Source organism: Arachis ipaensis, chromosome B2 (genome assembly GCF_059453495.1).
Source record: "Arachis ipaensis isolate K30076 ecotype BB chromosome B2, ASM5945349v1, whole genome shotgun sequence".
NCBI lineage: Eukaryota > Viridiplantae > Streptophyta > Magnoliopsida > Fabales > Fabaceae > Arachis > Arachis ipaensis.
The window spans coordinates 3271867-3292818 of NC_142437.1; the positions used below are offsets into that span (position 1 = coordinate 3271867).

Below are 20952 nucleotides of genomic sequence, written 5' to 3' on the forward strand. Positions count from 1 at the left end.
ATGAGAAACTGTATATGTCATCTTAAGTAAAGAGTTACTGATATGCTATTAACACGTTAGAAATAGTATCAACTTGAATTTCAGCTATCTTGAATCTCGAGCATTATATTTTTCCAACATTTCTAACATATCATCTAAGTTTTTCTCTTTTTTTTTCAACCACTAACAACTTTGTCGCTTTGTTTTTTGATTATTCTTTGAACTAATCTTGCACAATGATGATGCTGGTTTGAGCCTCTAGTCCTCATTCTCTTCTTGCTCCTTGCTAATCTCTTCTCCAAATCCTTAACCCTTTCTGTCATGTCTGATATCACTTTCAATTGTTCATTCCCAGCGTCAAGCAACCTGTTCATCATATTTCTCAGCTTCTCATTTTCTTCCAATACTTCAGCATCACCATTCTTGAGTTTTCCATTATATTCAGCAACATGATCTACCTCTTTTGACAATCCTGTATCTTCTTTGTTAACACTGGTTACTTGTTCAGCAAGCTTCTCTCATTCTCAGTTTGTTCCTCTTGATGTGTTAACTTCTTTTCATTGTCCTCTTCCCTATGTGAGCCACTAACAAGTTCTGCAGCACGTTTTGCGGACTCCATGGTTGGCAATTCAGCTTCATTTCGAGTTTCTTCGTCACATTCAGTTGCTATATCTTGCTGCTCACCGCCCTTGAGTTCCTCTTCTTTTGAGATCTCAACCTTCACCCAGCCATCTGATGATTCGTCAGAAGATTGAACCTCTTCCTGCTCTTCAATCTGCTGTTCAGGCTTCGGTTGAGTGTCTTTTGCAGCAACACTGCATTGTTCTTCTTCCGCAGGTGGAACTCTTTCAACTGTGTCACACTTCACAAGTTTGGACTCTATTGTTCCTTCTTCAACAAGCAACCCCACTGGAAGCTTCGTTATAGATTCCATATCTTCATCACCCTTCACAGTTTCAGACTCTATTGTTTCTTCTTCGTTAAGCAATCCCAATGGAGCTCCATAATAGGTTCCACTTCCTCCTCTTCATGATCCGGTTCATGCTTCGAAAATTTTGTTCCATCATCCTTGTTGAATTCAGATGCTGCAGTATCCTCATCAAGCACCACCGCCGGCAGCACCACAAAAGATTCGACATCTTCAAGCTTTGTTTCCCCATCGTCCTTCACGAATTCGGATGTAGTCTCATCGAGCATTCCTTGGAAACTCTTTTAGTGCATAGTTGCACGATGAATCTTGTTTTGCTTTCTCATTTTGTTCTTCATTCTTGGATCTACGTTCAGCGCCATCCTCGTCTATAACTCCCACAGGTAATTCTCACAAAGCATTTGTGTCTGAATTATCAAACTGAAATTTCTTTTTTGATTGATTTTAGAAAGACGAAAAATTTTAGTTGTCTTAAAATAAATTTTAATCTCTAATCTCTAATACAAGTAAACAACTTTGATCTTATGAAAGTATTCTGCTAAAAGATTAATTTTTAGTTACTTAGCCAACATTTTGCTTAATAACTTTAAGGTAAATATCCATAATTTATGAATTTTCTTTTTCACCAAATAAGACTGACAAAAATCCAAAACTTTTTAATTTTCTCGACAAGAGCAACTGTTAGGAGAGGAGAAGAATCAAAGGATGAATTAATTTCAGAAGTTTGGCAAGTGAGATTACAGAGAGCTAAGCTATGCATGCTGCAGGCTTATATACACGAATTTGTTGCATCTGCTTTACACTTCATAACTAACTTTTCCAACTACTCAACTAACTTAACTAATTAACTAAATTGGCTGGTGTGCTAACACCAGCAAAATTTTTTAAATATTTTGTGACCATCTAAACTGGAGCTCGGTTTTCAGTGCATCTCACATCCCTTAACTTCTGAATAGTTTAGTAACACTGATTTCTATGGCTTGTTTGGAACTTGGTTATCTTTTGCAAACTGAATGATTTTCATTATTGAAGATATCTCATGTGAATGTGCAAGAGAGAGTGAGTGACATGTTTGCATATTATATGTTCTCATATGCCTAGTAGTTAAATATATGAATAAAATTTGGTGTGATCAATTCTGATGCACTATCTCAATTAAGCAATCATGTTACAAATTTTATCCACAGAGGAGTTTACATTGCAAGCAAGCAAGAAAACTGAGTCTTATTATATGGATTTGAAGCTGGTTGTCTCTCTTGGGTTGCAAATTCTGGAAGCATGTTAAGGAGCACAGTTGAGCTTCATCATGATGTTAATAATGAACAATTTGATGAAGAGAACCTAGGAAGAGAAGGTGATCAGGAATACTACCCTTCATATGCTGCTGAGAGAATTCTGATGATGATTTGCGTAGTCCTTTAGGCTGTGTTTGATTTTGAAAACATACGCTCAGAACAAAATACAAAAGATATAGACAAAAAATAATGTTTTTGTATTTTGTTTGGTGACAAATAAAATGTAAGGAAAAACTTATTATGAAAGTCTAATTTACTTTTGTTTTATACAAAAAATTTAAGAAAAAAATATAATAATAAAAAATATAATTATAAAAAATTAATAGGAATAATAAAAGAAAAAATAAAAAATAAGTTGTGTCTCTATTTCTGTTTATTAAAAAAAATACAAAATATATTAATTCAGGATATAATAATTGCGCTCTAATTCAGTGATTTTGAAGCTGATTTAGTTTAAGCACTGTGTTTCAAAGAGGGCATGACAAACCACCGTTTCATGAGAGCCCATAATTTAGTTACAACTTACAAATGTGGTAACTAACTATTTAAAGATAGATAGTTAATTCGATTAGTTTTGACTTTTGACTACTTTATGTTTTTTAATGAATATTAAGTTAATTTGTATTTTTTTTATTGTTCAAATCCTTCGTGATGAAATATGTTTTGCAAGAGTTTGGTAATAGATTTATAGGTTTCTAAAAGAAATATAATTCTTAACGAGTCTTTGTTTGTGACAGAGTAGAGATGAACTAAGGATTTTAATGAGAAAGTTCTAAGTTTGAGCATGAAAAAAATGACGATATGTTTTTTTAGGTAAAAACTCTCAACTTATTGATAATTGAGAGTCAATAGATGAAAATTTAGTCAAATAGATAAATTCAATTACAATTTTATTCTTTATTATTTTATCTTATCTTTAGTTGTTCTTATCTTATCTTTATTTGTTTTTATCTTTCTTAAACCAATACTCTATATATATTTAGTTTTACCTTCATAATACAATTCAATTCAATCAATCAAGAAATACAACGTATAATATTCTTTCTCTCTTCTTTTCTTATTGATCATATTGATCATCGTGCTTACGAAATACCAATGGATCAATTTGGCATGGGTGATTACTACATCGGCGAGGAAGATGAAGAAGTCTACGTGAGTCATGATGATGATGATTTTAAAAATTATTACCACTGTCACCCTGTTTCTTCTATTGAAAAGTCAAATTTGGAACCGGGCAATAAGATTATCATGCCCCCTTCAGCACTTAATAAACTTTTGTATGCTGGAGTGGAATACCCTATGTTATTTGAAATGAGACATCTTTCTAATGGAAAATTTTCTCACTGCGGGGTCCTAGAATTCTCTGCTGAAGAGGGAAAAATTTTTGTACCGAGTTGGATGATGAAAAATATGCACCTGGAAGATGGAGATCTTGTGCTTCTGAAAAGCACTACACTTGCAAAAGGAACATACCTCAAACTGCAGCCTCACACAAAGGATTTCATGGATCTCTCAAATATAAAAGCAACGCTGGAGATTAATCTGAGGAGCTTCTCATGTGTAACAACTGGTGACACAATAATGATTCCATACAATAACAAAGAGTACTACATTGATGTGATTGAAACTAAGCCATCTCATGCTATCAGCCTCATTGAAACAGACTGTGAAGTTGATTTCGCCCCACCTCTTGATTATAAAGAAGAAGTTAAGAAACAGTTGCCATCTACTTCATCTAATACGAAACAAGAGCAAGAAGCTGATGACACTGATATTCTAACAAAGATTGGAGAGTTTGTACCATTCTCTGGTTCTGCAAGGCGTTTAGATGGTAAGCCATCCACACCATTAGATAAACAAGCTTCTTCTTCCTCTTGTATGGCAAAACAGCAAGGTGACAATGAACACAAAAGTTCTGATTCCAAGTCTTCCTCCAATAATGTTTCATCTACAACTTCTGGGAAGCTTCTCTTTGGATCAAGACCACACAAGGCCTCTCAGAAATCCACTAATCAAGAGTCACATCACAAGGCAGAAACAACCCAGAAGCCACAAGAACCAAAATTCCAAGCTTTCACAGGAAAAAAGTATTCCCTAAGAAGTTGATCCTTTTATTAGGCCTTTTTTTTTCTTTGTCTTTTTTAAGTTTAATTTTTATTAGTCCAACCGTTTTTTAGTTGAGCTGAATTTGAAGGCTATAAGACTTTTTTTATTGTTATCATAAACTAAAGTAGAAGAGTAATTTAATAAGCATGTAAAAGAACAATAATAAATATTTTTACTGATTTTTTTTATATTATTCAAGACCAAAAAAAAGTTTTAAAAAAGTACGGACATATAGGTTTTTATAAAATAAAATACAAAATAAGTTTATACTATTAAACTTATAGGTTTTGAATTTTTTTTTTTAGTTTCTTATCTTATTTCATCAAGATTCTATAACATTTATTAATAGACCTATATTAGTCTATTACAAAATTTTCTTACTTTTATTCCATTGTTGACTTATAAATCTATGGAAGAATTATCTATTTTGTTATATATGGTTTCGAAATCCATACAATTCAATTTTTTCCCTCCATTTTTATATTCTGATTTAGATGAGCAAATCTATTGTGTTCATTGAAATGAAGTGTTTTTAACATTTTAACTTAAAGTTTCAAGTTAGCTTGTCTCGCCTTAAATACATGGTTTTATTTCTGATTTTTTTATTTGAATAAAACAAAGGAGAATCAATATTTTTTTACCAGGGCGTTGTGCTTTTTGATAATATGTAAATTACCACATGCTGGGACGATTTATTCATTGAACTCATTCTAGAAATACACATAAATCGTCCCAAAACTTTAAGCTTTTCAAATTGAATATAACTAGTTCCAAAATAGCATGGTTTATAGAGTTTTTAACCTATAACACTATGGAGGAGCATGATTTACGTACAAAAGGGTAACTCATAATACCTTTGTATGGTTTATATAGTGTTTATAATTCTTTGTGGGTTAAATTTTAAGCTAATTTATTTTAAACAAAAGTTGTATGATAAAGAAAAATATTGTATTTTTTTAATGAGATCTTATATAAAGTTTTTAAAAATTTCTTTTTTGTCACCTATTTTTTATTAAATTTTAAGCTAATTCATTAAAAAATTGTAAAAAGAACACAGAGTTTTAAAATTACACAGAAATTTTGCAAAAACAACACATACATAAAGTTTTAAAAAATATCACATAAATTATAACTAAACAAAAGATAATACTAATAATAGAAGAAAGACTGAAAGACTTTTTATCAAAAAGTACTGGTTTTTAAAAATTGAAAAATAATAATTGATTGGAAATTTGGTTAAATAAAATTACTCATTTAGAACTAATGATGTTTAAAATAATATTAATTTTTGACCATTTCAAATTGCATTTTATTTTAGTTAGATTAAATAATATTTATATAAGTAATTAGACATATAGCATTTATTCTTGAATATTAATGTGTCAAATATTTGTTATTAATTCTTTTTAACAATAAAAAGAATATTAAAATACATTTTTTTCTAGTATAAGACACTAAAATGATTATTTAAATTCATATCATTTTTTGTAATTTTTTATCTAAAAGTGATTTTAAATAATGTAATACAAACAATATTTAATTTACTATAATCTATTTTAAAGAAAAATTACCAAACATAAACCCCGTTAATACCAACTCACTTTTGATCAACGTCAATTTTACAAAATTACTTTTATACAAACATTCGTTTACAAAAATTAATCAAATACATACTTAGTGGTGGCTGATTTTTTTTATATATACATAACATGCTTTTTATTTGTTTATTAACATTTTTAGAGTTTTGTATGTAAATCGTGATACCCATAGTACTTTAGGTTAAAAATACTGTAAACCATGGTACTGTAGGACGAGTTATATTCAATTTAGAAAGTTCAAAGTTCTAGGACGATTTAGATGCATTTCTAGAATGAATTCAAGAATAAATCGTCCATAATTTACATATTATCAAAAGCACAAAATAGTGGTGCGATTTATATATTAATAGAGACAAGAGTTTTAAAATTTGGTTTAAGAGAATCTGGAAATATTGATTCCTTTTATTTAATTTAAATAAAAAAAAAGTCTTTATTTCTAGTTTTCTACTGCTACTACTACCAAATTTTTGTTGAATCCTATATATTTTGCCCAAATTTCGTTACTTACATTCAACCACACAAGAACTGAAATCACGCCACAAAATAGCATAGGATGAATTGAGAACTTTATCAAGAAAAGATAACATATATACTATAATTGAATCATGTTACAAATATAGGATGAGGTTTGCATGATTGCACTAAATTTTCTCAATCTTCTTCTCCTACCTAACATCAAACCAAGATCATCAAAGATAACAAGAATCAATAACCTTAGTCACATTAAGTCAAAGATTATTATTATTATTATTATTCAAGAAAAGAAAAAATGAGTACTCAGTCACAACAACAAAAGAAACCACAATTTGAAGATGAAGAAGAAGATAATGAGTTGCTACATTCGGACAGCGAGACAATGCCATTTTCCTCACCATTCGCGAAACAATCGGCGGTTTTAGAGGATGAAAATGCAGAATTTGTGTATGCAGCCAAGGATAAGGTCCAAATATTCGATGTAGAGTCGGCCAGAAGTGGTGGCGCCGGGTCCATGGTGGTGCCACCGTTCTCATGGAAGAAACTCTGGCTCTTTACAGGGCCAGGGTTACTCATGAGCGTGGCATTCTTGGACCCGGGCAACCTAGAAGGTGACTTACAAGCTGGAGCAATTGCAGGGTACTCTCTGCTTTGGCTTTTGGTCTGGACAACCATCATGGGAGGGCTGCTTCAAGTCCTTTCAGCTCGGCTAGGGGTCGCCACGGGGCGCCACCTGGCCGAATTGTGTAGGGAGGAGTATTCCAATTGGGCAAGGTATGTTTTGTGGATCATGGCAGAGATGGCATTGATTGCTGCTGATATTCAAGAAGTTATTGGCAGTGCTATTGCTCTCAAGATCCTTAGCCATGGGATTTTACCAATTTGGGCTGGTGTGGTTATCACAGCCTTTGATTGGTATGTTGATCAAGTTAATAATATTGTATATATGAAATCTTTTAATTTTTTATTTTTCGTTCAAAACCATAGGTACCTTCTTATCAGAGACAATTATGTTCTAGTCGAGTTGGACTACTTGGATGACAAATGTCTTAATGATTTATTTTGATTTTCTTGTTGAACAGTTTCTTCTTTCTGTTTCTTGAGAACTATGGAGTGAGGAAGTTGGAAGGTGTTTTTGCAGTTTTCATTGGGACCATGGCATTTTCCTTTGCATGGATGTTCTTTGATACAAAGCCTAGTGAAGAAGAACTTATCAAGGGTACAAAATTATCCTTAGTCATACAAAAATCTAAAGACAAATTTTAATATTTGAAAATGACAAATTCATCTTTCAATATTCAACTGACAAATTTTTCTCTTTCACAAAGTCCTATATAGACAAAGGGTAGAAATTCAGGTGCAGTCGACTTCACGTGAAGTATAGGTGAGAGCCGATAGATGGTTTGACTGATTTGACTAAATTTTCATCTAACGGCTCTCACCTATTAACTTCACGTGAAGTCGACTGCACCTGAGTTTTCACCATAGACAAATGAAAAATCATAGTTGGATCATGTTTGACTAAACTGCTTAAGATAATACGTGTCAAAATCTTAACTATCATATTTATGCACATATTATTGCTTCTAATTAACATATTTTGATGGTTCTTGCAGGCATTTTGATCCCAAGAGTTAACTCAAAAACTCTTCGCCAAGCTGTGGAACTCATTGGATGTGTTATAACACCACACAATGTCTTCCTCCACTCTGCATTGGTGCAATCTCGGGAAATCGATATCCGGAACAAAGGCCAAGTTCAAGAGGCTCTAAACTACTACACAATCGAGTCATCGGTGGCGCTTTTCATCACATTGGTGATCAACCTCTTTGTGATAACAGTTTTTGCCAGAGTGTTCTATGGAACAGAACAAGCCAATGGAATAGGACTAGTGAATGCAGGGCAATTCCTTCAAGAAAAGTATGGAGGAGGTTTGTTTCCAATTCTATATATATGGGGAATTGGTTTGTTAGCAGCAGGACAAAGCAGCACAATTACAGGAACATATGCAGGACAATTCATAACTGAAGGGTTTTTGAAGCTAAATATAAAGAAGTGGTTAAGGTCATTGATTACTAGAAGTTGTGCTATTGTTCCAACTATGATAGCTGCTATAGTTTTTAATACATCAGAGAGTTCTTTGGATACTATGAATGAATGGCTCAATGTGGTTCAGTCAATTCAGATTCCTTTTGCACTCATTCCACTTCTTACATTGGTGTCTAAAGAAGAGGTCATGGGAACTTTTAGAATAGGTCCTATTGTAGAGGTAAGCTTTGTTTGCATTCTAACTTTGAAAAATAAATAATTCTAAATATATCATGTTATATATAAAAAATCAGTCACCAATTAAATTACTATATAAAAATACGTAGTTTTAATAAAAAAAATTATTATGCTACATTAGGTTTAATTATTTTGATAATTGATTATTTTGTTGAAAAAATATATAAAGCAATATGTATGAAATATACACAAATATATAGTAATTGACTTTTTTGAATATTTTTTTAATTCGAAACTTTTGTTCGAGTTAAATCGTCAGGATGACGTGGCATAAATATTGATCATTGGACCAATGATTTGGTCAAATCACATTTTTAAATAACAATTGATTTATGTCAAAGATTCTAGCTATATTTTTTTGTTTGTATATTTGTTTGGAAAGACAATTTATAAATTTCTTATTGATAACTTTGTGTCAATTTTTGTGATGCAGAGAGTTTCTTGGTGTGTGGCTGTACTAGTGATAATGGTGTATGGATACATGTTGTTAGGGTTCTTCCTCTCTGAAGTGAAGGGATTGCTGTTTGGTTTTCTTGTATGCATTGGCTTTGTAGCATGGATATCATTCATTGCATATTTAGTTAAACATGGTGGAGCCCTCTCTTCCATCATGGTTAGGCCCCCAACTTCAAGAGGCTTTACCCTAACCACTAACAATTAAGTATTTGGTCCGATCTAACTTGACCAGTGTTGTTAGGTTCGTTTAAAAGCGTAGGGTGAGTTTGGATTAGGGTTTTTTATTCTTTGAGAAATAGTAGAATTTCTCGTCTCAAGTGATTTAGACATGTGAGAAAAAGATTAAGAGAGCATCCAGTTAGAAGGGTATAGACAAGTCGCGAATAGTAGAAGAAACCCAAAAAGACCATATATAAGGTGATCAAAGAAGATTTATATATAAACAATCTCTTTCGATCTATGTAGCCGATTCTTTCTAATGAAAAACAGACCATTATTGTATTTTTCTTTTTCATAAAATCTTTTAAACATAAAATATTAAAACTAAAAATAGAAAATATTTGTTCAAATTATGTAGACATAAATTATCCTTTTATGCACAAGAAGGTATCTTAATGTGTAAGAAACTTAGCCCAATTAGTAGAGTCAAGGTAGATATTAGTACAAATAATAACAGTTGAATTGTTAAGAATTGCAAGAGAATCATGTTGAGAATGAATAATTTAATTTTCTCCAATTGATAGTCTCTAATCTCTCTTTGATTCAATACCTTTTTCTCACTAATACACTATTTTCAGATACTCGTAATATCATTGTAATATGAGGTAGCCTAAAATTACTTGTATATTTCTAAAGAGCAATAACACATTTTTGAAAAATATATGTAACTATTCATCTTATTTTTTTGACAAATTAAAGCTTTTAAAACATTAAAAACAGAACAAATGACTAAATATTATTAGAATACACTCTAAACATAATAAACTTGTCTCAATCAAATGTGATTACTATGAAAGCATGTAAGATATGAAGTCATTTGTTTGCTTCAATTTGTAAACTTAACATGGGAGAGCACAAAGATAGATAAATCTAAATTCCTCAGCTCTCTCAAACTAACAGAGACACACACAACACGACGACTCTGAACCTCAGCGTCTCTCTCCTCTGTCCCTTACTCGTTGCCACCGCATGGTCGGTCACCACCTCGTATCCGCCCTTCTAACCGGCTCCTCTATCTGGCTCGTCTGTGCGCTGCCAATCTCTGCTCGCATATGCTTCAATTAAAGCTATCATTAGCTCTCTACATAATATACTCGATACATGAAAGAATAAATGAGAAGAGGAGGGGGAGCCCCATCATAAAATGTCCATACATATTTTTGGGTAGTTTTCATCTCAACTAAAAGAGTACTAGGTTTTCAGCTTCAAAACTGTAGATAAAAAGGAATGAATGATGATGTATCCTCCTAATTTTTAAGTTAAAACTAACAATTAAGTCATTGGATTGTCTGAGTATACTACCAATAAATATGATGATCAATTGTGTATTTGTTAAAAATATGCCGAATTTAACAGCTATTTAACAACCGGTTCCAGCTTTACTCACTTTATATTGCCATTATCCATTATAACATCAGCATTGCAGAAACTCATCATCTTGCCTGCAACAGAATATAAAAGATTTCCACATCAACACAAGATTAAGAGATCATTGATCTCTAGTCAATCCACTACCGCACTACGTATGGCAGTATATAATGTGCCTTAAGAATAAGGCACTTCATCCTTCATATTTCATAACAAGAATATTATTCTTAAGGAATAATTAAACCACATACACATAAGCAGCCCATTGATTCAGAGAATTTACGCAAATAGCTATGAGAACAAATTTCCAGATTAAGTTTGATAATAGCAGCCAAAACACACTTGCATTTAACCCAAAATATAATGAGATAAACTTATTAATGAAAGATAATCAGTTTGTTTAGTATAACTTGTGAAATCAAGACTCATACCTTTGAAAGCTCAAATCCTTCCTCGACAATCTTTTGAGTTTGGTTCTTCCAGATGAGAAGAAGGTAAATGCCTGAGAAAGTAGCTGCCAACATTTGAAGTTCATGAATTTAAGCCAGCCCAATTCTTGAAAGCAATGACTGCTTCCATTTTTCTGGAATTTCTCTTTCTTAGCTTCGCAACTTTGAGCTTTTTGTGAGTCTCCAGGAATGCTTGCTTGTATCTCCATTTATCAACAAATATCTTCATCTCATTGGACTTCTCGACCACCTGCATAACTGCATCGAAGAAACCTCCTTTGACCATAGCATACAAGAATGCATCAACAAGGCTGTGGTTAAATTTGATCCCCTTTTGTGCATCTCCCGATAGCTTTCGCTTAACCTCATTCCACAACATCAGAACATTGAAATATTTCTCTGCCAAGACATACCCATTAATCAGTGACAAGTATGTCTGATCGTTTGGCTGAAACTGCAAGAATATCATTCTTCTAAAAGTCCTTCTTGCATCTTCTAGTCTCCCAGCTTTGCAAAAAGCATGAATAATGGAGTTCCAGTCATGCGTACCTACTTGAATCCGAGGATCCTCAACCACCTCATCTAAGAAAGCTGCCATCAACTCAGGACGATGATGCTCCATCAAACACGTCATGATAGTTAAGTAACTCCCTTTCAAGTCAGGAACCCTTGCCTCTCTCATGTCCCTAAACAGCGAAAAGGCTGACTGAAAATCTTGGATGGATATGGATGCTTCTATGAGAGCATCATAGGTTTCAACATCCAACCTAAGACCTGAACCACTAATGTCCATCACCATTTGAGTAGCCTCAGCAGTTCGACTTTCTTTGCAGTAAGCCTTCAAGATTGGTACATAAACCCCCAGACCAACAGAGCCACCCAGAGCATTCATTTCATCAAGAATGCTGTGTGCTTTATCAGATAGTCCAATACTAACACATGCACTAATAATACCATAACCTATAGAATTATCAACTACAACATTTGAAGGCTCGAGCTTCTGAGATTCAATAATTAAATTAGCTAATCCTTTAATATCTCCCTTCTGAAGATACCCCTTAACCACTGCAACGAATGTTTCCTCACCAAAATTCCATTCTTTACCATCTTTAACATTCAAACTACAGAGAATAGATGACTCAACAGAAGCTAAATTGCCCGACTTAACATACCCACTAATCAAATTAGAATAGAACCCCTTCTTGGGCAAGAAACCAAACTTTCTCATCAAAACCTCCAACTCATCTATCTTTTCATGTGATCCCTTCAATGCATACAAATAACCAAGAAATCCAAAACTGAATTCGTCAGGTATAACACCCAAATCTGACATCGTCCCAACAACTCGTTCAGCATCACTCACTGACTCAAGCTCACAGCAGCAAGCTTCCAGTGCTGCATTGCAAGCAGTGACATCAGGCTTCATGAACTCCAACTTCTCATCCAAGACAATCCTACAGTTCTCCTCAAAGACTCTCAAGAAAGCAACAAGGCTATTGTTTTCCCTGCTGATCTCAACAAGGACACTCCCCCACACATTGAAAGGGACAAAGAACCTATTCTTGAACATGCACTTCACAAGGGCAAAAGCAGGCACAACAGTTTTGGCACCCTTCATGGAACAAAGCATGGAATGGATAGTTTGAGACTCCAACACCATGGGGTTCCTCTCCAGGACATAGACAACAGAGGCATAGGCCCTCTTGAGGTTAAGGCTATCCCCATGGGAGGACAGGTGAGTTATAAGGCTATTGGTGAGGGGCTTGCTAGGGAAGGCATGATGGTTGGTGAGTGATTTGAAGATCTTCCAAGCCTCGTCAGTGTTACTGGTGATGATGGACTTGTGTAGGGTGGTTTGGAGGGTAGCAACCTGGCTCGGGCTTAGGGACTGTGGTGGGGAAGTTGGCAGGTTAATGGACTGTTCATGTAGGGAAGTGGTTTGGTGGTTGTTTTTGATGGAAAAGACTGAAGGTTGGAGAAAGGAGTAAAGAGAGGGAACTTCAGGAGTAAATGCAGTGGAGAAAGGTCTGTGGGGAAGAATGCACAAAGCCTTCTTTGTCATTGATGATCAAGCTCCTACATACACTTTCCTCTCAACGACTCTATTTTGTGTTGTACCTAATAAAACAAACATGATGCACAATCTTAGCATGAAGCTGTATGTCAAGATAGAACAATCCAAGACACTAGTCAATCCACCATTGTCTGGACTTGCTTTCAATAATACAGGGTAACTGAGTGGCTTATTTTAGCAACAAACTAGGAAAACACAACCCAGCTCAACTCACAATTCAGAGGGTAGATTAAGCCATTGAGGGATTGTACCTGTGAAGCAGGGGTGTGTGATGAGTGACAGCACCACAGAGAGAGAGAGAGAGAGAGAGAGGGCAAGTTCAGATTTTGGCATAACAGTTTTCATCCCTATCACATTAGGAATCCCAACTACATGATTGGCACAAAATTAAATTTCCTGATTTCATAGAAGTAAACTTTCTAGTTTCTTCTCGATTCAATAATAAGCAGCAAAGAGCAAATTATATAATTAATTAACAAAAATAAAATGGATTACAGAACACCATAAACAGATAAATAAATAAATAAATTGTAACAGAGCCATTGCCATTGAAAGGGGCAAAAAAGGGGACAATTGTAACAACTCAATAAGCAGTCAACTAAAAAAAAAGTATAAACAGTTGAACCAAATTAATTAACATAGCCATTTGCCATTGATATTTTTGATAATAATGTAATAAAAAGTTAATTAGTAAAAGTCTAATTGTTGCTGAGTTTTTTCAAAATCCTAACATCAGAAAGTCACATTAAATTTAAAACCCTAAACTAATACATTCAATTAAATAAAAAAATTCAATCAATTGCATATTCATAGAACCTATTATCTAATCACACTATCACATGACCTATTAATATCACTAATTCATACAAATACAATCAGCATTACATTGAACAAAGGAACTCAAAAACACAGTGACTGACAATAAATAAAGAGAGAGGAGGAAGAAGAACAGAAATCCCATCCTGAATCTAATTAAGTGCAACAAAACCAATACTTCAATGATCCTTTAGTCACAACAATAGCATCAAAAGAGAGCCAACCAGAACCAAATTAAGCCAATTCCATGGTATAAATCAATGCAACAACCAAGTATGAAAAATTAATATATAATAACTAAAAAAAATAAAAAAACTCACCCCTATCTGAGCTTATTCCATGTTTCAGAGTCCTTGTGTTGTATGTGAGTTGAAGTTGGGAAGGAAAAAGCTGCCCTTTTTTCTCGAGCGGTGATAATTTAATTGCTTTGTTTTCCTTCTTTCTTTATAAGTAAAAGGGGAGCAACTAATATAATAAAGTTTACATTTTTGGACAAGTTTACCCTTAACATTTTCTCAAAATTCCAAATTTATCCTAAACCACCATTTTAACCATTTTCCTTCCCTTCTCCTTCTTCTTCTTAGAACATCGCCGTCTCAGCCTCACCTCTCACCGTCGTGTCGCCGCACCCTCGCCATAGCCGCCGCAATCATCATCGAGAATGCGCATTCTCCCTGCAACTCGAACTTGTTCGTTCCACCCACCTTCCATAAACAGAAACTCATCACTCTCCTTTTTCAGCTCCCCCAATCACCTCCGTTTTCTTCACCCTTCACATTCCGCTGCTGCAAAGTTTTCAAATTCTATTCAATGTGTCGTTCGATTCCGACCCTGTATCGATATACACAAGGTACGCCACCCCTTTTACTTTCTCAAGTTTTTTCTTTTTTATTTTGTTAAAAATTATGTCTTTTTTTAAAAAATTATTATTTTGCCTCATTGAAGTTTTCAGTGAAGTTTTGTGTGTGTGTGTGTGTGTGTGTTATATAGATTGAGAAATTGTAGCCTTAATAGTGTTTGGTAACTTGTGCAATGATCAATGAGCTGGTGTTTCTTTTAAATTAAGAAAATATATGTGATTATGATTCTGTGGAATGCTGTGAATGATGGGGTTTTATATGATTGAGGCGAACTCTTTTACTTGATCAACGTTTTTGCTTCTCCTTTATGTTAAAAATAGTATCTTTTTATCACTCTATTCAAATTTGAATGAAGGTTGCCATGGCTTTTGGTTATAATGATTGACAATTTGTAGCAATCATAGTGTTCAGTAGCTTCTTTTTGTATAATTTGTTTTCCCAAATGTGATTATGCATTCTAGGGGGTGCTATCTAATGCTGGGGGTTCAATTCATGTGATATTTTACGCTTATGGCAGGGGAAAGTGAAACAAATTGTTGGTTCAACCCTTCAGGATTTGAAGGGAGATGGGTCGAATCCGGTGACAAATTTTGAATCTGATAAGTCAGCAGCTGAGTATGCTATTCTTTACAAACAAGATGGGCTTACCGGCGGCCATGCAATCATGCTCGGCTCAGATCCTTTGAGTAAAGCTGCTGCACTTGAAGCATTGCATGCTTATCCAGGTATTGTTATGCTTTTTTCATTTGCTACTGGTTAGTGCCATTTGTGTTTTCTGAAAGAACATATTTACTAAGATGTTGTGTTCTTAATTGTTAGTGAGAACTGAGAATGGTTGATATTACATGATTTTTTGCTGCATGGATGTTCGCTTGACGTGAGACCTTGAATGGCCGGCTAATGCCTGTATTCATAAACATTAAACATGTCACGTTGAAATATCCATCTTAGTAATGTCATTTGGTTCAATGTTAGCATTCTTTTTGTCCTATATGGTTGATCATATGTTTAAAACTTACAGAATTTTTCTCTGCTGAACTTACTGTGGAGGACTGGTAAAATTTAGGCGGTTTGCAAGTAGGAGGGGGAATAAATTCGGACAATTGTTTGAGTTACATTGAGGAAGGAGCAAGCCATGTCATTGTTACATCCGTAAGTTATTCCTCTTTTGCACTTTGGATTTTTCCCCTTTTAACTGCCATTAACTTTCATCCATTCAGAAAGCATGTTGTATTAACTCACTCGACCAATTCTGTTATTCAAGAATACCAATTATGTGTCATTTTTAATGGAAATGATTTAGCCATATTGTGTTTAATTGATTTCTCTCTTTACAGTATGTGTTCAAGAATGGTCAAATGGATCTTGAAAGACTAAAAGATCTTGTTAGAATTGTTGGAAAAGAGCGACTTGTGTTGGATCTCAGTTGCAGAAAGAAGGTACAGATGGTTATCTTTCTATTTCAAGAAAAATTGTTCTAGAAGAGTTATACCTTAAGTTTTTCAAGTAGTTGGCTTCAAGTTGCAAATATTCAAGAGAAATCCCATGTAATCTGAGGGAGGGAAAGTAATCAGGAAATATTTTCATATGTTAATAATTTATTTTCAAGTTAAGGTGCTGCACTTATCACTTGTATGTTTTTGAGAAATCCCAACTTCATGCATTTAATTTTGCTTATAAGGTTTCTCTGTTCAGGAAGGTAAATATGCAATTGTCACTGATAGATGGCAGAAGTTCAGTGATGTGTATCTTGATGCTGAAGTAATGCAATTTCTAGCCAACTTTGCTGATGAGTTTCTAGTTCATGGTGTTGATGTTGAAGGGAAAAAGTAAGTCACAGTTGTCCAATAAAATATTGTAAAATCCAACTTAAAGGGCCAACATAATTTATTTATTTATATGCAAATGAGATAAACAGAACTCCATGTCATGCATCAAAATACAGCTGATAATATAAGCTTCTCATTGCAGGCTGGGAATTGATGAAGAACTAGTAGCTTTGCTTGGCAAGCATTCACCGGTTCGTAACTTTCTTAAGCTACCTTGATTTTATCTTTGCCTACTGAAGTTTTAGCTTGCATCAAGGGTTTTGAATTGCCTGGATTCGTAATAATAAGGATTTGTGTGCGTGCGCGCATGCTTGTGTGCCTGAAAATTCATTGAAGTGTCCATAGTACTGATGCATTTTGATTATGCCAGATTCCTGTTACATATGCTGGCGGCGTGACTGAAATGGACGATTTAGAGAGGATAAAAAGGGCGGGGATGGAGCGTGTGGATGTCACCGTGGGAAGTGCGTTGGATATTTTTGGGGGGAACATGGCCTATAAAGATGTTGTAGCTTGGCATACCCAGCAACAGGCCTCCATAGTTTAATTACATTATGATTTGAAACTTGTGTTAACTTGCAGGGTCTGGTGAACTTGGACTTTTGAAATTGTTTCTCAAGTTTGTAACCATGTATTTGGTGATGTTTCTGTCAATGTTTTTCTTATGATTTTAGCATTTGCCTCATTATCAAAGTTGAGCATCTACATAACATTGTGCACAATAAACTTTATCAATGAATTTTAAGTGCAATTTATGAGACCAGAAAGGAAGCAAAAGAACCTCACATAAGACTAAACAAATTTAAAGTCAAAACAAATAAAGAAGAACCAACCTGAAAAACTTATTTAAATCAATGAACCTTCAAGTCTTTAACAATATACACACACAAACTCTCTTTTTCAGAATCTATTTATATATATATATATATATGGGTTTGCTACCATGTAGATTCTAAATTCCATCTAGAGGTGTAGAGGACATGTTTCGGCCGTCTAACAATGTACATTGCGACACATGTGGGATCTTAGTAGGTTTGTTTAATGTTTAAGGTTAGTTTATTAAATAAGTATTATGTTAATCTTTTAAAAAATATTAAAATATTTTGTTTTTGGTAACAATTAGTACTTTTCGTATAATAATACACACTTGATGAAAGAAAATAAAATTGTGTTAACAAATTTTCAGATAATACTCAATTTGGTCCTGAAATTACACGCGAGTTTCAATTTAGTCTCTGAAATTTCAATTGCATCTATTTAGTCCCCAAACTTTGTGAACATAACTCATGTTAGTCCTTGAAACAATTTTCAACGTACAAACCTTAACGAAACACTGTCGTGACAGCCGGATGCAACACTAAACTTTGTAAAATGATGTCGTTTTGGTTTTGACACTCAAATAACCTAAAAACAACATCTTAAATGGTGTTTATTAAAATTTTACCTAACAAAATAAGTAATACGATGTCCTTTTTGAGCTATTTAAATGTCAAAACCAAAATTGTATCATTTTACAAGTTTTAACGTGACATGTGATAGTCTACAACAGCGCTCTATTAACGTTTTTATATTAAAAATGGTCTCAAGGACTAATATGAGACATGTTTATAAACTTCGGGGACTAAATAGAGACAATTGAAATCTCAGGGACTAAACTGAGACTCACATGTAAGTTCAGGGACCAAATTGAGTATTATCTCACAAATTTTAAAATAATATACTTGTTATATATTTTAACCCAAAAAGGGTTAATAATAATAATAATAATAATAATAATAATAATAATAATAATAATAATAAGTGTCAATGATGTAAGCAAAAATAAATAATTAATATAAAATTAGTTAAACTATTAAATTTATATTTATTTATTTTTTTTGCATTAATACGGGACTTAGAGTTTGAAAAAAAAATTAGATATAAACTATGCCGAATAAAATAATTTATTTTTCATCATCATTCAAAATGCTATTTAATTCTAGAAAGGTAAATCTCAAAATACAAAATCATTCTCTAACAGCAAGTGTTTAAAATGTTGACTATATATAGGGTGGATAGTCCATGTTAAAACTCCAAAAAATACTAGATATTTAATTAAAAAATATATTTAAAATATTGACTATATATGTATATAAAAAGGTGAATACTTTTATAATACTATTCTCATATAAAAATAACATTATAAATTATTAAATGACTTAATATATTTAATTAATTATTTAATAATTTATAATGTCATTTCTATATAAAAATGTCATCCTATGAGTATTATCCGCATGAAAATTCATGTTTGGAACTGCTTATCCTTCAAAAACGGCTACATCAGTGTATATTATTTTGATTTGATGAGTGTGAGTATATGTTCTGAGATTGGGATCCTAGTTCCAAAGCTAATAACAAAAGCACAGAATCTCCAGAAGTTTCAATCTAACATATGCTAAACCGAATTTTAAATTTTTAACTGTATGGAGGTCACGAAAAGTCAACGATGTTAAAGTATACTATATAGGCTCTCTTCTCTCTTTTTATTTTATTTTATTGAGCATTGTATATATATTATATAATATATATATATTCACTAGTTAAAACTCTTAAAATAGTTTGTAAATATTAAACGAAATACATATACTGAAACTTTAAAATTGATCATTATTAAAATGACAAGTGTGTTTTTTTTTCATCTTTCCAAAATTAAAATGCAACAATCTATACCAAACAGTAATGTTATATTAACCAAGCAATTTTGATAATTAAATTTAATTAAATTGATCTAATAATTTATTGGTACAATAAAATTAGTTAAAACGGTAAAAGTAGACCCTTAAAAAAATTAGTTAGAGTTAGTTACAAAAATAACTTGATTAAAAATTATATTACATTACTTTTTTTTTTATTTTAATCATTTTACCTTATACTGTATGAAAACAACAATAACTCTAAACATTATTCAATAATTGTTTCAAAAGTAATTCTCTTCAAAATTAAACCACACAATTTTAGTAATCAAAATAATGTTTACAACTTTTTTAGAAGAAAATAGGGACTCTCTCGGAAAGAGACGTGTTTTTCTTGCTAAGAACATTTAATTCTTAAAGAAGACAAACTTTTAAGTTTTTAATATAGTAAATAAATTAAACATGAACATTTTTATCCTTTTGATATGATACTTTTGTAACTTTAATCCAAGCAATGCCACACAATGACTATCAGGATGTACATTTCTATTTTAGTACTATTTTTTGGAAATTGTTCTGATATTCTTTTGAAATTAGAAAATAATTTATTTTTTCCATATATTATTATATAATAAATCTGTTTTTTTACATCTTTAACATATGAGATAATTATGCATTAATCAATTCAACACAATTATACTCTAGGATTTTTTTTTTATCATGATAAAAATGATACTGATTTTATTTTATTAATTAATTTTAATACAAATTTTAATTCTAAATAAATTCACTTCTTAAAAAATATCAAAAATAATATTCTAAAAGTAATTTATTAGAAATGCTTTTAGACATTAAAATAAACAATAAAACGTGGAACAGATCAAAGTAGGCAATTTCAATTGGCATGAATGCAATCGTTGGCAGTTGGCACCAAGAAATACCTATCACTCAAATTCAAATCCTAATTAATTTTGCCAATTAAATGTCCAGCAAGAAATATTAGGTTACATTCTCGCTGGATAACTAAGAGACAGTCAACTCCTGCCATCTCATCACTCATGGGAATGGGAGAGCGACACTCAAATTGACGACCTCCTAAGCAAATATAGAAAAATTGTATCATTTGAGTTATAATTTATTGGTATTTATTATTAGTTATTAATTAAATAATTAATAATAAAATTAAAATATAATCAAAATATTTTAATTTTTTTTTAAAAATACATGTTGCATATAATTATTATATATAAAAGTCTTATAAATATAAGTATTTTATAATATTTCTAGTATAATTCAATTTTTTAGGATAAACTAACTAATTCACAATGTTAAAAATATTAGATATAACTATTCATATATTTTTTTTATATCGGTTTAAATTTTTAGAAATAATTTTATGATATAATATATTGGTATCAGAATATTTTATGATCTAATAGTTTGATCTTTATTTAAAAAAATTAGTATAAAATAAACAAAAAACAAATATTTATACAAAATTTTTTTAATTTCAAATTTCATAATTAGTAATTTACACCCA

General features: G+C 32.4%; 4 protein-coding genes and 2 pseudogenes across 13 annotated transcripts in view; 4 read left to right on the forward strand and 2 right to left on the reverse strand.

Moving 5' to 3' along the window:
* The window catches only part of LOC107626596 (putative disease resistance RPP13-like protein 1), a 184295-nt gene that overhangs the window by 66254 nt on the left and 97089 nt on the right, over positions 1 to 20952 (forward strand). The gene's annotated exons all lie outside the window — the stretch shown is intronic.
* Positions 163 to 913, reverse strand: LOC148572829 (uncharacterized; annotated as a pseudogene).
* Positions 3210 to 4308, forward strand: LOC107626590 (ubiquitin fusion degradation protein 1 C pseudogene; annotated as a pseudogene).
* Positions 6649 to 9336, forward strand: LOC107626591 (metal transporter Nramp2-like). 2 transcript variants are annotated; one of them, XM_021114328.2, is made up of 4 exons: positions 6649 to 7295; positions 7463 to 7599; positions 7997 to 8653; positions 9104 to 9336. In XM_021114328.2, exons 1-4 carry the CDS (start codon positions 6676 to 6678, stop codon positions 9325 to 9327), a joined length of 1638 nt encoding a protein of 545 aa, XP_020969987.2. In that variant the 5' UTR covers positions 6649 to 6675; the 3' UTR covers positions 9328 to 9336. The 2 variants fall into 2 exon arrangements, with proteins under 2 accessions (XP_020969987.2, XP_088361193.1); XM_088505067.1 differs by having other exon boundaries at positions 7997 to 8649; positions 9100 to 9336.
* LOC107622726 (Pentatricopeptide repeat (PPR) superfamily protein) lies at positions 10061 to 14494 on the reverse strand. Of its 8 annotated transcripts, none has more exons than XM_021115133.2 (5): positions 14369 to 14481; positions 13484 to 13600; positions 11141 to 13276; positions 10729 to 10783; positions 10061 to 10383 (listed from the first exon to the last, which is right to left on the reverse strand). In XM_021115133.2, the coding sequence occupies exon 3, from the start codon at positions 13218 to 13220 to the stop codon at positions 11241 to 11243; it is 1980 nt and encodes a 659-aa protein (XP_020970792.1). In that variant the 5' UTR covers positions 13221 to 13276; positions 13484 to 13600; positions 14369 to 14481; the 3' UTR covers positions 10061 to 10383; positions 10729 to 10783; positions 11141 to 11240. The 8 variants fall into 8 exon arrangements, with proteins under 8 accessions (XP_020970792.1, XP_088361136.1, XP_016180239.1 ...); XM_088505010.1 differs by having other exon boundaries at positions 10061 to 10396; XM_016324753.3 differs by lacking the exon at positions 13484 to 13600 and adding an exon at positions 13447 to 13483 and having other exon boundaries at positions 14369 to 14463.
* On the forward strand, positions 14592 to 17504 carry LOC107628115 (1-(5-phosphoribosyl)-5-[(5-phosphoribosylamino)methylideneamino] imidazole-4-carboxamide isomerase HISN3, chloroplastic-like). 2 transcript variants are annotated; one of them, XM_088505013.1, is made up of 7 exons: positions 14592 to 14898; positions 15462 to 15633; positions 15975 to 16060; positions 16246 to 16347; positions 16604 to 16737; positions 16880 to 16928; positions 17108 to 17504. In XM_088505013.1, the coding sequence occupies exons 1-7, from the start codon at positions 14710 to 14712 to the stop codon at positions 17282 to 17284; spliced, it is 909 nt and encodes a 302-aa protein (XP_088361139.1). In that variant the 5' UTR covers positions 14592 to 14709; the 3' UTR covers positions 17285 to 17504. The 2 variants fall into 2 exon arrangements, with proteins under 2 accessions (XP_088361139.1, XP_016186408.1); XM_016330922.3 differs by having other exon boundaries at positions 14596 to 14898; positions 15426 to 15633.

What these genes read in the sequence shown, in the direction of transcription:
- LOC107628115 (XM_016330922.3), top strand. Translation starts at nt 14,710, where the DNA reads ATGCGCATTCTCCCTGCAACTCGAACTTGTTCGTTCCACCCACCTTCC. An exon ending in AGCATTGCATGCTTATCCAG is followed by an intron (nt 15,634 to 15,974) that starts GTATTGTTATGC and finishes GGTAAAATTTAG; the next exon opens with GCGGTTTGCAAGTAGGAGGG. An exon ending in GTTGATGTTGAAGGGAAAAA is followed by an intron (nt 16,738 to 16,879) that starts GTAAGTCACAGT and finishes TTCTCATTGCAG; the next exon opens with GCTGGGAATTGATGAAGAAC.
- LOC107622726 (XM_088505009.1), bottom strand. Translation starts at nt 13,220, where the DNA reads ATGACAAAGAAGGCTTTGTGCATTCTTCCCCACAGACCTTTCTCCACT.
- LOC107626591 (XM_021114328.2), top strand. Translation starts at nt 6,676, where the DNA reads ATGAGTACTCAGTCACAACAACAAAAGAAACCACAATTTGAAGATGAA. An exon ending in TGAAGAAGAACTTATCAAGG is followed by an intron (nt 7,600 to 7,996) that starts GTACAAAATTAT and finishes TGGTTCTTGCAG; the next exon opens with GCATTTTGATCCCAAGAGTT. An exon ending in AGGTCCTATTGTAGAGGTAA is followed by an intron (nt 8,654 to 9,103) that starts GCTTTGTTTGCA and finishes TGATGCAGAGAG; the next exon opens with TTTCTTGGTGTGTGGCTGTA.